The sequence below is a fragment of the Pteronotus mesoamericanus genome, unplaced genomic scaffold (genome assembly GCF_021234165.1).
Source record: "Pteronotus mesoamericanus isolate MK-2021 breed Mesoamerican mustached bat unplaced genomic scaffold, CSHL_Meso_final scaffold_85, whole genome shotgun sequence".
Taxonomy (NCBI): Eukaryota; Metazoa; Chordata; class Mammalia; order Chiroptera; family Mormoopidae; genus Pteronotus; species Pteronotus mesoamericanus.
Genome location: NW_026555329.1, coordinates 60,476,868 through 60,490,779, shown reverse-complemented (window position 1 = coordinate 60,490,779; position 13,912 = coordinate 60,476,868). Strand labels below are relative to the sequence as shown.

Sequence of the window (13,912 nt, the reverse complement as noted above, 5' to 3'; positions counted from 1 at the left end):
CTTTGGCCAGCGGGATGCTGACAAGCAAAGGCCTGAAACGTGTGCAGGATGGCTTCTTCTCTATGCCTGATCCTTTTTCCTTCTCTGTTTATAATAAAGCAAGATACAGCCAAACGGGATGTCTCATTTTAAGACATTTGCACTTCATTCTCCTGGAATTCAGGTCAGGGCTATGATTCGTTTGGGTTCAGATTAGGTGGGCAGTTTGTTCTTCACATCAAATCACAGAGAAATGGAAGGACTAGAGCTGTTGATTAACTTGCCCTCCCTCCCTTTCTCCCTTCTTTGTCTTTATTGTTAACACTATTGCAGATGTTCCTGGAATACTACACAGTGGTAAAAATGTTAAGAAATCTTACCTCTTATGACAGCATGGATGGACCTGGAGATAATAGTGCTAAGTGAAATAAGCCAGTAAGAGACAGACAAATGCCATTATGATCTTACTTATATGTGGAATCTAATGAACAGAATAAACTGATGAACAAAATAGAAACAGAGGCAGGGGTACATGGAACAGGCTGACAGCTGTCAGAGGGGATGAGGGAGAGGAGGACTGAATGAAGGAAGATGAAGGAATTAGCCAAAGAACATATTTGCATAACCTACACACGCTGACAACAATGTGGTGATGGCCAGAGGGAGTGGCTGGGAGAAAGGGAACAAAGCAGGGGAATCTGAAGTCACAAAACCATAAAAATCCTAGGAGAAAACATAGGGGTTGTGTGTTTACCACCCCAAGTCAGGTCTCTGTCCATCACCATTTATTCTCCTTATACCTTCCTCCACCTTTGGTACATCTACACAATGAAATAACCACGTGGCTGTAAAAAAAGAAGGAAATCTAATGAAGAAAATGAACTGACTTGTTCTACTTTCTGTTATAATGTAGGCTGCATTATTATCCTGAAAGTTTTTATTTTTATTTTTATTTTTTAAATTAATTAATTTATTTTTTCAAATACATTTGTTTCTGCCTACTCCCCCCACTTTCCTTTGCCCCCTCCCTCCCTCCCTCAACTCTTCCCCTTTGGTTTTGTCCATGAGTCCTTGCTATATGTTCCTTGACTTTCCCCTTCCCTTCCTTTTCCCTCGCCCCCCCTCCCTTCTTCCCTCTTGTCTCTGTTGGTTTCTTTTCCTTTCAGTGTTGCTGGTCTTATTTTTGATGATTTCCTGAAAAAAAATTTGGATATGGACAGAGGGTTACATCAGTTCCAAACTTTCCTGTTAAAATATTAAATGGGAACATGCGAATACTACCGCATCACCAGCATGAAACTGACTAACCGTCTGGAAGCAATAAATTTTACTTAAGTATCCTTCATTGTAGTGAGTGCTTCATCCTGTGACAGATATTCTCCAGGGAGAGTTTCAAGTGAAACTCCTTCTGTCTGCACTAAATTCTTTCAATAGCTGTTCATACTCCTGAACCAGTTCCAGCTTCCCATTATTGTGTTTTAGGAATGTAATTAAATTTATCGGTGTCATTACTATATTAAGAGTTAGAGACTCACCCTAGTTTTAAAAACAAAGAAAACAAAGGTCAATCTTTTCATTTTATTTGCTGCAGTTTCTATCATAAAAATTTCTTAGTTTTATTTCTTGAAAATCTATTGCATCTGTCCAAAGATCATATGTTTACAATTTTTGACTTGGAAATTCTGTAAGACATAGAGGGAAATAAACATCAGGAATACAAATATAACTAATATTCTGGATTTTTTGAGATAATCCAAGGTATTAAAGCAGCTTTTACTCTTACAAAAATTTACCTAATATTTTGGTTCACCACTCCACATGAAATAGAAGCTAAATGGGAAGAATTTAGCACTCTAGTAGGTACTTAAATCTTCTTTTAAAAAAGAAAGAAAAAGAATGAATTTCTCAAGATTTCATGGTATGAGGAAGATATCAACACTAAAATATTATTTTTTAAATTCAGTCAAAACAAACATTTTTTAATTAGAAGAATTTCTTAAGCCTAGAGTTGCACAGACCAAAACTATTGGGACACCTTCTTAACATCTCTTATTTTTGCCTAATACCCATTTCTTCATTAAGGTTTTTCAAATGTACCTCCTATGTTCCTTTCCAATTACTTTCTTTCCTTGGTTTCCACTGCCTTCACTTATTCTTGCCATCTTCTTATCTCTACAATGCAAACTGAGTAATTTTTATTATAAAAAATGAAACACAAATATAACTTTGATGTCAAAAACCCATCATTGCTCTTAGGAAAAAGATTAAAACCTTTAGTATGGTCCACAGGGCCCTACACTGCCTTGTTTCAGTTTCCTGGATTCTAGCCACTCCATCTTTTCAGGGACTTGGAACAAATCAAATTCCTTCTTGTCTTAGGGCCTTAAAATATGTTTCACTTTCTGCCTGCAATACTAATCTATCATCTATCTATCTATCTATCTACCTACCTATCATTGAAAATATCAAACATATTTATATTAGCAATACATGTCTAGTCTTATTTTATTTATGGGACTACCCACCCACATCCACTCCAGATAATTTTGAAACAAATCCCGGATATATTACAAAAACTCTTTCTAACTCAGGCTTATCCTTAAGATCTCTATTCGAGCACCTTCCTGTCATATGCTCTCACTATACCAGAACTTCTTTATAACAATTGTTTTAGAGTGTAAATACATATTTATGTGTGTGCTTTTTGAATAACTGTCTATTTTCACTCTACACTTTATGTTCCATGAGTGAGAAATTATTATTATTATTATTGTTATTATTATTATTTTTGGCTCATCATTCCATTCCTTCTACTTACTACTGTGTCTGGCTTATAGTGAATTCTTAATAAATATCCCTTGAATTAATTAAGCTGTGGGGATTTTCATACTAGAACTCTGTCTGTTGCTGCTTTCTTAGAATTCTTCATAGTCTTCTGACTAATATCCAAAGATTTCCTGCACATAGTCCCTGCCCTGTGTTACCTTTAGTCTTTACCAACAGAGGCTTTTATTGTCTCTTTGTTGTTTTCTGAAGCACCTAAAAAGGTATTATCTTTCCTACGGATGTAGTCCTATTTTCAATATGAATTCACAGATGAAACTTATAAGTGTTATTTGTCTTCTTAATCTTTTTCATGTTAATTAACTATTTCTTATATATCATAATAATTTTTTCCCCACTGAATACAGGACAATACTGTCATAGGAAACAGTCTGTGGAAACGTAGCATTGACATAAATGCTCATTATGTATCATTGCATAACCAACATTATGATCAAATGGATGGTTCTGCTGCTGGGAATATACCCTAAGAATCCTGAAACACCAACTTAAAGAACTTATGTACCCCTATGTTCATAGCAGCGTTATTGACAATAGCCAAGTGCTAGAAACAACCTAAGTGCCCGTCAGTAAACAAGAGGATCAAAAAACTATGGTTCATTTACACAATGGAATACTATGCAGCAGAAAGAAGGAACTCCTACCTTTTGCAACAGCATGGATGGAACTGGGGAGCATTATGCTAAGTGAAATAAGCCAGGCGGTGAAAGACAAATACCATATGATCTCACCTATACGTGGAATCTAATCAACAAAACAAACAAATGAGCAAAATAGAACGAGAGACATGGAAGTAAAGAACAAACAGACAGTGACCAGAGGGGACAGAGGATGGGGATAACTGGGGAAATAAGGGGAAAGGGCAAGTCATATACTGAGGAGCCATATCCATGGACAATGGGGTAGGGAATGATTGTGAGAGGGCAGGGGAGAACAATGGGAAAAATGTGGGACAACTGTAATTGAATAACAATAAAAAAAAGTGGATGGGGAAAAAAGTTTATTGAAGCTGATGGATTATTTTAATAAAAATTGTTGTCAACTTAATTTTAGTTTCTCAATTTTAGTATTTTATTCTAAGTCACACAAATATGGGTTTTGCTGTATTACTTTATTTACATAAAACCTGGTATTATTTAGGTTTTCTATTTCATCACAAAAATGTATACTAAGAGAAATTAAGAAATTTAAATTATGGGACATTTCGAGAAGGTAAAAGTATCCTCACAAATATGGTATCATATGTTTCTTAGTATTGGTTTATATTTTTTTAGAATACCATTTGATATTTTGCTGACAAAAAATTAGCCTAAATGTATATGTTCTTAGTAAAAACTATTCATTAGGTTTTGCTATTTTGCAATGTAATGTTATTTAGGATTCTTTGTTTACTAGTAATTCATAATAACTACTTATCTATTCAAAGTTTTCTGCAAAATTGTAACATTATATTGCACATTTTAAAAGTGTAATGATGATGTCATTCAGAAGATGACACTGTTGGTAGGAAGAAAGAATTCTGAGCAATTGGTAGGAAACCAAATCTATAAAATTAAATATGCCTCAAACCATAGTGGCAAATATCTTGAGATTTTCATGTGGTTATGTGATGGGGACCTAATTCCTGGCTTGGATATTATTGCCAGTATAGATATCATTGTTCTTCATGACTCCAAATATTTTTTTTCATGAACATATTTTCTCTTGTTACCTACATTATTCCTTTGGCATAATATTCTTTATCTTAAAAAATAAAGAACTTTATAACAAATATTAAGCACTCTATTCAATATGCTTATGAGTGATAATTACATGAGATATGAAATATTATTTCTCTTGGCATCGCCCTAAATCAGAAGTACTTTTGTACAATTAGCATATATAAATTACCTTTCCTTCACTGGGTAAATAATTATACTAGGTATAGAAAATTATTGAGTTAATTCCTCTATAGTTCTTCAACTTTTGAAAGAAAGTTCTCGAATGCAATGTAATTTCTAATTTCAATTAAACTGGATGTCTCAAAGGACTTTTAAAGACTGTTATTGACCTGGGTAGAAATTGATACTGTATGTAATTCATGTGCCTCATCTAATATGTGCAAAGTGGCTATTTTTCAGAAAAATGTCAGTTGAAATAAGAATTTCAATTATTTTTCACTTGTAACTGGCAACTAAATCTGGGACAAAGATATTTTGCCAATTGTGTAAGATATGAAAAATACGTTATATAAAGATTCTGATTACACTTTATTGACATCTCTACAGCCTAAGACTTATTAAAGATTGAACTCTAACCTAGTTTTAAAAACACATTTGTAATAGATGTATTTTAGCATTTGAATATCTGACCAAATTAAAGATACAGCACCATCTTATGGATATTTCTATATTTGTAAAATTTGGAAATGTAAAAGTCTTTCTGAGTTGGGAATGGAAAAGCTTTATTTATAAGTAAAAAAATGTAGGAGAAGAATATTTTAATATAACAAAAAAAGATGCAGTATTGAATAAATTAAATGTATGTTTGCACATGAATGTGTGTTTATGATGGAATGATAAATAAAAGCACAAACTGAGATTTGTAATTCTTTTTTCCAAAATTAAGACTTCTAATAAGAAGAAAAAGAAACAACTGTTATTAAAACACAATACATAACCCTGTGAAATAAGACATGTAGCTCAGAATATTGTCAGTCTCTAAATGTCACTGGGGCATCACTGATTATCACTTTGCAAAGTTATTTTAAAACAACAACACTACTGAGATGTAGAAGTGTTCTTATGAACCATGAGTCACATTTCCCGAGTGTTGAAAAATTTAGGTATGATATAAAGTTATTTAACTATCTGCTGATGCTATATAACTGATAATACAGTTTCCTTATACTTATTTGGCATTTAAATATTTTCGTAAGTGATTTATGCCCACTATTTTGTTCAGATATAGATATAGATGTTTGTGAATAAACCCTTTCTAATAATTCTTCTTATTATTTAATGCAGAATTCATAGACAGTTTAAGGAGATTTCATAAAATTGATGAGCAATATTTCTCAATTAATTATTAAGGCATAGTTACATATGTGTGGTTCATAGTTCACATTTAGTTCACTGTAGTTATCATATATAGACCTGAGGCATTATATGATTTAACCAGTTCATATAGTATAGAATTACTCTACTCTAATCAGAGTATAGATTCAGTGGTTCTTTGCTTTTTTGATATCTTGAACTCCATGATAAAAGTTTTGGAATCTCTTCTAAGAAAAATGTCCATCAGTAAAATATATTTTGCATATAATTTTAAGGGCTGCTGGACTTCCTGGTGCTCCCCCATGCTCTAAGATTTTAAACAGTATTCTCCTTATTTTAACATTTATTTTTTTAGGTCCTAATTTTGATGAGTGAAAGTCAGGAGCTTCATTACAAAAATGCAAAGTCTTCTTGTGCAAAAGCTCTATATATTTACAAACACACACAAACACAAACACACACACTCCTATTTGGTTTTTGTTCATTCCCCTTGTTCCCAACTGAATTATATAAAAATACCAGTTTAAATAAAGAGATTCTTACTGGCTTACTTTATATAGGTTTTATTTTCATATTATTTACTTTAGAGTGAAATGTGATATTGACTACAAACAACATAGAATTTTCAGCTTTATCCTCACAGAATAGTAGAGGTTCTAATAATGTCCTATTAGGAATCATTTTGTATATAATGTAGACTCTCGACTCTAAATTACTAAATTTCATTTCAGATGTAAACTTGTCATTGATTTAATCATATTAAGTTGTTCCTAGATGTGTACACTAAAAATTAACAAAGTTGAAAAATATTAACCATAGCAGATACATATTTTTATGTTTACCTCCTAGTGTAGTTTGGTATTTTATAGCTTGATAGAAAATCCAGTGAAATTTAATAGATTTATATTAATAGCATGATGTTTAAATTTAGATCCAAGACACAATATCAGATGTTAAATTTTTTCCTGATGTCAAATAAAGAGTTAGCTTTATTTTAAAACTCTTTTGTTTATTGATACTCTGGAAGAATTTGGTTAACTTATTGGACAAAATTGTAAGGATAGTCAAACAATATCAAGTGGGAAAAATAAACATATCCCTTTATTAACTATTTACTATTACTTTGGTCTGTGGCAGTAATTAACATACTTGTCTTCAGGACCCATTTACACTTAAAGGTAATTAAGGACCTCAATGATCTTTTGGTTATGTGGGTTAATTTAATACAATGCTTTGAGTTTTAAGGGCAGATGCATCATTATTTACGAAAAATTAGACAGCTTATCATTTAAAATAAAAATAAAAATGTTCTCATAACTATACCTAAGATCCACAAGATATATTTGTTCAACATAGTGTGATACTTACTTTATCTTTAAATTAGGCAGAGAGAAGAATATTTGAGAGTGAATATTTGCTGAGTAATAACAATGTGTGTTTGCAATAGTAAAATTAGAAACCTAACCCTGAAGACTAAGGATCAAAACGTGGTCCTCAAATCCGTGGGGGTCCCTGAGACCTTATCAGGGAAATCTGTAATGTTGAAACTATTTCTATATGAATACTAAAATCTTATAGGTCTTTTTCACTGTGTTAACACTGCATAGATGATGCAGAAGAATTGTGGATTCATGCTGAAGCTTTATCAAGATAATCAAGACAAGGCTCCAAAATCTACTAGTAATCATTGTGTTCTTCACTGGTATACACTCATGGAAAATAAAGGAAAGCCAGTTTCACTTAAGGGTATTTATTATTAAACAGTAAAAAGTATTAATTATGTTAAATCTCATCCTTGGGTACACGTTAACAAATATACTGTGTATACTGTGAGGAGAAATGGGAAGTATACATAAAACACTTCTACATAATGAAGTGTAGAAGCACCAGTAAATGGAACTAGCTACTTTCTTCATAGAAAACCATTCTCACTTGAGAGAATAACTTGACAGACAGATTGTGATTATTCATACTTAGATATTTGGAGAACATTTTCTCAAAAGTCAGTGAAGTTAGCTTGCCACCTTAAGGAAAAATGTCATTATTGTTGCCAGCGATAAAATTCAAGCTTTCAAGAAAAAATTAAAATTTTGTAAATTTTGTACCTGTCACTGTAAGCTTGGTAGTTTTCCAGTACCTGACTTTTTGATGAGATTGGTGGTTATTGACAAATGTAATTTTTAAGTACTATATAATAAAACTAAGTGTCAACCTTTAGACAATCTACATTACCAATGAACCAGTGTTTTCCAAATGCCCAATGAATGACATCACAAAACCATGAATCAGTGAAAGGTCCACTCACGGTGTAAGACAGATTAGTGAACTTCTTAATATCACTGAGTAAAATGTTAATGTGGTTTCAGATTCTACATTGCAGCTTATCGTAAAGAAATGACCACTTATTGAGTTCTGGTGTAACAACAAAGAAGAATATCTACAATTATATAAAAAGGCTATTAAAACACTCTTTCTGTTTTCAACTACATATGTATGTGTGATTGGATTTTCTTCATCTATTTCAAACAAAATGATGTATTGCAACAGATTGAATGTAGAATCAGATATGAGAATCCTCATAAATTCTATTAAGCCAGACAATAAAGATTTGCATAGTGTAAAATAATGCCACTCTTCCCAATCAACTTTTTATTTTGAAAATATAGTGCTTTTTTCATAAAATATGTAATTTATGCCATATTATAATTTGTTATTTTTAAATGAAATAATAAATAGCTATTTCTAAATTTTTAGAAATACTAATAAATATAACCCACATAATCAAAACATCTTTGGGGTCTTTAATAACTTTAATGGTATAAATGAGTTCTGAGAACAAGTTCATTAACTATTGCTACAGATGAAAATAATAGTAAATAATTATAGACATATCTTTATTTTTCCCACTTGATGTTTCTTGACTGTCCCTTATAATTTTGTCCACTTCAATTTAGTTTAATTTTCTAGAGCATTATTGTTGAAATGGTGTAAGTTTTTACAGCAGTATAGTTTTCATCTCTTAAATGAGACATTGGTTAAATTTCTAGTCAGTCACTGCAATAGTCTCTTTATGGTGTCCTAGTATAGGCACACAATAAGATGCTATTGACTGACTGTCAGAAAATGTATTTAATAACAAAGTAATACAAGTACAAAAAACTGTATCAGTTACTGGTCAATTTGTGTTGATCATCTGCATGTATTTTTACCCAATATCAGTAAAAAGTGGAGTCCCAGAACAGTTCTCTGCTTGCACTCAAATTATAACTGGAGGGGAGAAAAAGAAAAAGCTGAACAAAGGGAAGAAAGGGATTTAAATGTGGTTGCCAGGAGGATCATTGCCTTGTAAGATAAAAATAGTCATCTTAAAGTTTCAAAAATTTGTTGTTTTTATCTTTTGTAAATGCAAACTCTTCTTATTAGCTGTGTTTGTGAGGTGACAGTTTTCTGGTACATATTTGCAAAACTAGTTTTTCTAATTGACTGGAAAGGATTCTTCTCTTTGTTATAATTTTAACTATAACTATACTACAAAAGATAATACACTGCTCATTTCCAAAACACTTAAGGAGTATTTTGTGAATCTTTTTCTCTATTTACACAAGAGCATATATTACCATAATTTTTCATTTTGCTGCTGTCTGTTTCATACACATCCCCTCAGGGACAAACTTTTATTGTTTTTATCTACACAAAGTACTCTGTAGCCTACAGTGGGTGCTCAAACAATGTTTGTTCAATGAAAGAATGATTTTATCTGTGACTTGAAAGAGTTAATACCTCCCTTTCAGGTCAAATGCACAAATCAATTCTCAACCGGAAAACAGACCACCTACAGCTATTCAGGTCACACACCTGTTTTCTTAAGTATCATTGCCAAAACACATTTATATTCTATTTTATTACTGTGCATCCATTTTTTTTTTTAGCATTTAGAGGAGTTTCATTAAAAAGCAGTATAACTTCGATTTGTTTTTATGCTCACCTTCACAAAAGTAACAATGAATCATTGACTAAATTCCAGTGTGTTTCATGTATTTATGAAATGGTACAAACCAATCACAATCTTACATTGGGCATCATTTATTCAATTATCCCAGAGCATCAACTGATGTTATAATTACCTGAAAACTTAATATTGCTTGTAGAAATTTGGCAAGAACAGTAGGGCATGTGCAAAATTGAAAATGTTAATTAGAAATTTTTAAGGCATAATTAATTTTTAATGATCATGTTTTCTTTTCACATTCCTTTTCTTCTATCCATCCCTTAATTGGAGAGGCAAAGAGCGTTCCCTCGAGATCCATCATTCGCCCTTTTCTCTCTATGAATATAGGATCTCCGGACTTCATTATCAACTATATCTGTAGCTTCACTACCATGAATAGGCCAATGATCCCCTTTTCTAGATTTGAGTAACACATTTGTGTTTCTAACAGAGTTTAGGATCTCTCTGATAAGCTTCTCAAAAGTTGGTGTTTCTCCAAACCTAGTTATCTTCTAGAAGTCCATATTTTATCTATTAACAGTCAAGTTATCTTATACTGGGAATCATATTCTTTGACTCTCTCAGTTTCTCATACATATCCTATTAATTCCTTTCTTCATCTCTTAAGATTTCCTTCTCGCCTTGTCTCCCATTTTAAATTCAAGCTCTCATTGTTTCTCTCCCAGATTTCTTTAGTAATCTCTTGGTATCTTGCCTCTGATTTTACTTTCCTTGCATTGCTCTAGATTGACTCTTAAGAGTTACAGATCATGCTTTGTCTTGCCTTACTTTTAAATCTTTATGTGTATCCCCATTTTCTCCAGGATATGGTTTAAACTCCAAAGCATGGATTACAAGGTCACAGTGCCTGCCCACTGACCTGCTCAATCCTGAATTTACCTCTGCTTATTTTCTAGTCTCATCTCCTACATCTTCACATGTATCCTTCGCTTCAGTGATAACAGTTTACTAGCAGTTGTACTATGAGGCAAATAATTTCATGACTTTGCATAGGCAGTACCTCCTGTCTACAGTGCCCTTATCCCCCAAAAGCTCTGGATCATTCTTCAAGATATATGTCAAGCGTCCTGGAAGTCTTCCCTTACTCTCTTCTGAATGAAGTTTTTTTCCTCTGTGCTACAATTATCTCCTGGTTTATTACAACAGTCATCAGATAGCAATACCAATATTTATTTCCTGTTTTTTAAAAAATAAATGCTTTTCTGTCATTCTTTAACCTGTAAACTTATTAAGGTCAGAGACTGTATCTTGTTCTTCCAAATATACCTAGCATAGTTTTAACATATGTTAATTTCTTAAACAATGTGTGTTTAATTAATGAAATAATTAAACATTCTCTGCGTTGTCTTTTGGATGTTTCTTTAATTTATGCTCCTTAAACCATTTTCATCTTCATAGAGAAAACTCTGTATATCTTATTCAAAAAATTATTAGATGTTTTCCAGTGGGATCCCCAAGGCTTGGGGAATTTTTAAATTGATAACCATTTTTAATAGGAAGAGAGTAACAAGCCATCACACCAAGTAGTGTTGACTGATTAATAAAGGAAAATGAAAATATATACCTCTCCTGGGCAAGAAAAGGAAGGGCAATAAAACTGCTATATTTCAATTGCACTTTTATGTCCCTGAGAATTAAATTATTTTAGTGATCAGTTTAATAAATATCATACATTCAATACACTAATATATAATTAAACAAATTGTAGTAGAAAAAGCCACTGTTTGGAACTAGAATGGACTCCCTATGTTCAGTCCTCGTGCCATTAGTTAGTTCTAAAGAAAAGAAGGTTCTCTACGTCTCAGGTTCCCTATCTGTACAATGGAACGAAAACTAAATCATACTGTATATACAATATGTAAAGGAATTAGTGCAGTACGTGGTACAAAGGATGTAAATGGTAATCGTCATCACCACCTGTCTCAAAAGATTACTTTGGTGACATTATTATATAAGCATATTCACAAATCTTTGCAAATTATTAAGTGCTATGTATATAAGCACTAGATACTATAATGTAAATAAGCTTGCCATTCTTTGTTTACCTTGCCAGAAATGAAATATTGTTTTTAAATACATCAGTGTTTGAGATTTCCTATTCCATGGCAGTTGGAGATGAGTCAAGCCCTGAATATACAAGAAGGAGTTAAAATGCCTTTTGCCTTTCTACCCCATCTAGGGAAAATGTCACTAAGTGCAGCAGGAAAGCTGCTTTATTGTTTACCTAACTGTGAAAGTGGTTCGGAAAAGCTCAAATTGTTATTTGGCCACGGGATAGACAAGCTCAGAGTCAGTAATTTTGTCTGCTTGGTACTACTTCCATTGAGCTTTATCACCTCCCTGCCAGTTTGGCCACTGCACACTGCACCGTGTGTTGAATGCACTGTGTTCCCGATCTCCCCACTCTGTCCGGATTAAGAACACCAGAAACAAAATCACAGAAACTCCTGGGTGGTTCCAACGTTGGGAGTGAGAAATCTTGGCAGGTGAGGCAGACTTACGGTATCAGACGCCCACTTGAGGCCAGAGCCAACAGTGACCAAGTGCTGTGTGCCTCAGTGCGTCGCGGGCTAGTCAAACTACTTAACAGTGCTGGACCCTGGGAGTGCACTCAAATATTTGCTGAATAAATGTCTACACTACACCACCTGTCTTGGGTCAACAACATCCCAACCCAGAAAATAATCGAGTTATATGGGCGCTGAATCAGTGTGCCATTTCGTACGCATAAAATCTATCTTGCTTCCTGAGTCCACAGGAATAAAAACAGTTAAAAAAAAAAAAAAAGCCTCGAGCGTTTTGCTTTTCGTTTTGTTTTTTCCCAAGAACATTCCTCTGACTTCTATAATTTGAACTTCATCTTCAAACAGCAGCAGAGCAGAGCGACAGACTTTTCAAAGTCTCTTCCCAATGTTATTTGGAGGTGAACGGCTCTGGCCCCACTTTTCCGTGCGGGAGTTCAACCCTGGTATTAGGTTCGGGTCCGAGAGAGGTTCTGGGGACCCCGCTCATCTGGGGGGTGGTGGGAGCCAATCTCCCACCCCTCAGGAATCTTGCGAGAAAAAAAAGAGGATAGAGGTTGGGTGATCACGGCAGTCCAAGCACCCCTAGATGGGCGACTACAGAGCCAGCGTGTTCAGTTGCTTCCCGCCTTGGCAAACTGCACCCTCCGGCACCCTTGCAACCGGTCCCGCGGCGCAGCAGCGCGCGCACGCGCACTCCGCGCCCCGCGCCCGCTCCTCAAAATTCCATTCCACGTGTTGCTTGTTGTAGGCGCCACAGGTTCCCCACCTGCGTTCGGCCGGTCTCCGCCCGGCGGTCCGGCGTGCTGGACCGCGGGGTGGGCGGGCCCAGGGCTGGCCTGATTAATTCACGAGGCTCTCGGGCTCACCCCCAACGGTAACTCCGCCTATTTAATCCCAGCGGCTCCCCTCTCCTCATCCACGTCCTCCTCCCGGCGCCTGCCCGCCCCTTTGGCCCTGGTGGTAGGAAACACTCCTATATCTAACTCGACGTGTCCGGAAAGCCCTGGGCAGTTTCCCTTTCGTTCTGTGGCCGCTGCTGGAAGCCGTGCGGCTCCCTCAGACTCGCGGGTGCAGCTGCCGCGGCTGAGGCACCCGGGGGTGGGGGCCGAGCGGCGGGGCGGCCCGAGCACCATGCTGGACCCTTCATCCAGCGAAGAGGAGTCGGATGAGGGGCTAGAAGAGGAGACCCGCGATGTACTGGTGGCGGCTGGCGGTTCCCAGCGAGCGCAGCCAGCGCCGGCTCGGGAAGGGCGGCGGGACGCGCCGGGGCGCGCGGGCAGCGGCGCGGCCAGACCCAGGAGCCCGAGCCCCTCGGTGATCAGCGAGGGGCGAGATGAGCCCGAACGGCAGCTGGACGAGGAGCAAGATCGGAGGATCCGCCTGCAGCTTTACGTCTTCGTTGTGAGATGCATCGCGTACCCCTTCAACGCCAAACAGCCCACAGACATGGCCCGGAGGCAACAGAAGGTGAGTTGGTTGCAGGACCGCGCGCCTCCTCCCACTTGTTTCTCCCCGGGGTT

The 13,912-nt window shown here is 35.7% G+C and overlaps 2 protein-coding genes across 10 annotated transcripts in view; both read left to right on the top strand.

The window, feature by feature from the left end:
- TAS2R16 (taste 2 receptor member 16) overlaps nucleotides 1-13,232 on the top strand; it is a 96,992-nt gene extending 83,760 nt beyond the window's left edge. Inside the window, exon 2 of the mRNA XM_054564209.1 lies at nucleotides 12,843-13,232. Within this exon, the coding sequence (XP_054420184.1) occupies nucleotides 12,843-13,232 (390 nt within the window). The remainder of the gene's footprint in view (nucleotides 1-12,842) is intronic.
- Nucleotides 13,233-13,319: 87 nt separating this feature from the next.
- CADPS2 (calcium dependent secretion activator 2) overlaps nucleotides 13,320-13,912 on the top strand; it is a 561,256-nt gene continuing 560,663 nt past the window's right edge. For all 9 annotated transcript variants that reach the window (XM_054564129.1, XM_054564128.1, XM_054564130.1 and 6 more), the window contains exon 1: nucleotides 13,320-13,859. In XM_054564129.1, the coding sequence (XP_054420104.1) occupies nucleotides 13,524-13,859 (336 nt within the window). In that variant the 5' untranslated portion in view covers nucleotides 13,320-13,523. The remainder of the gene's footprint in view (nucleotides 13,860-13,912) is intronic.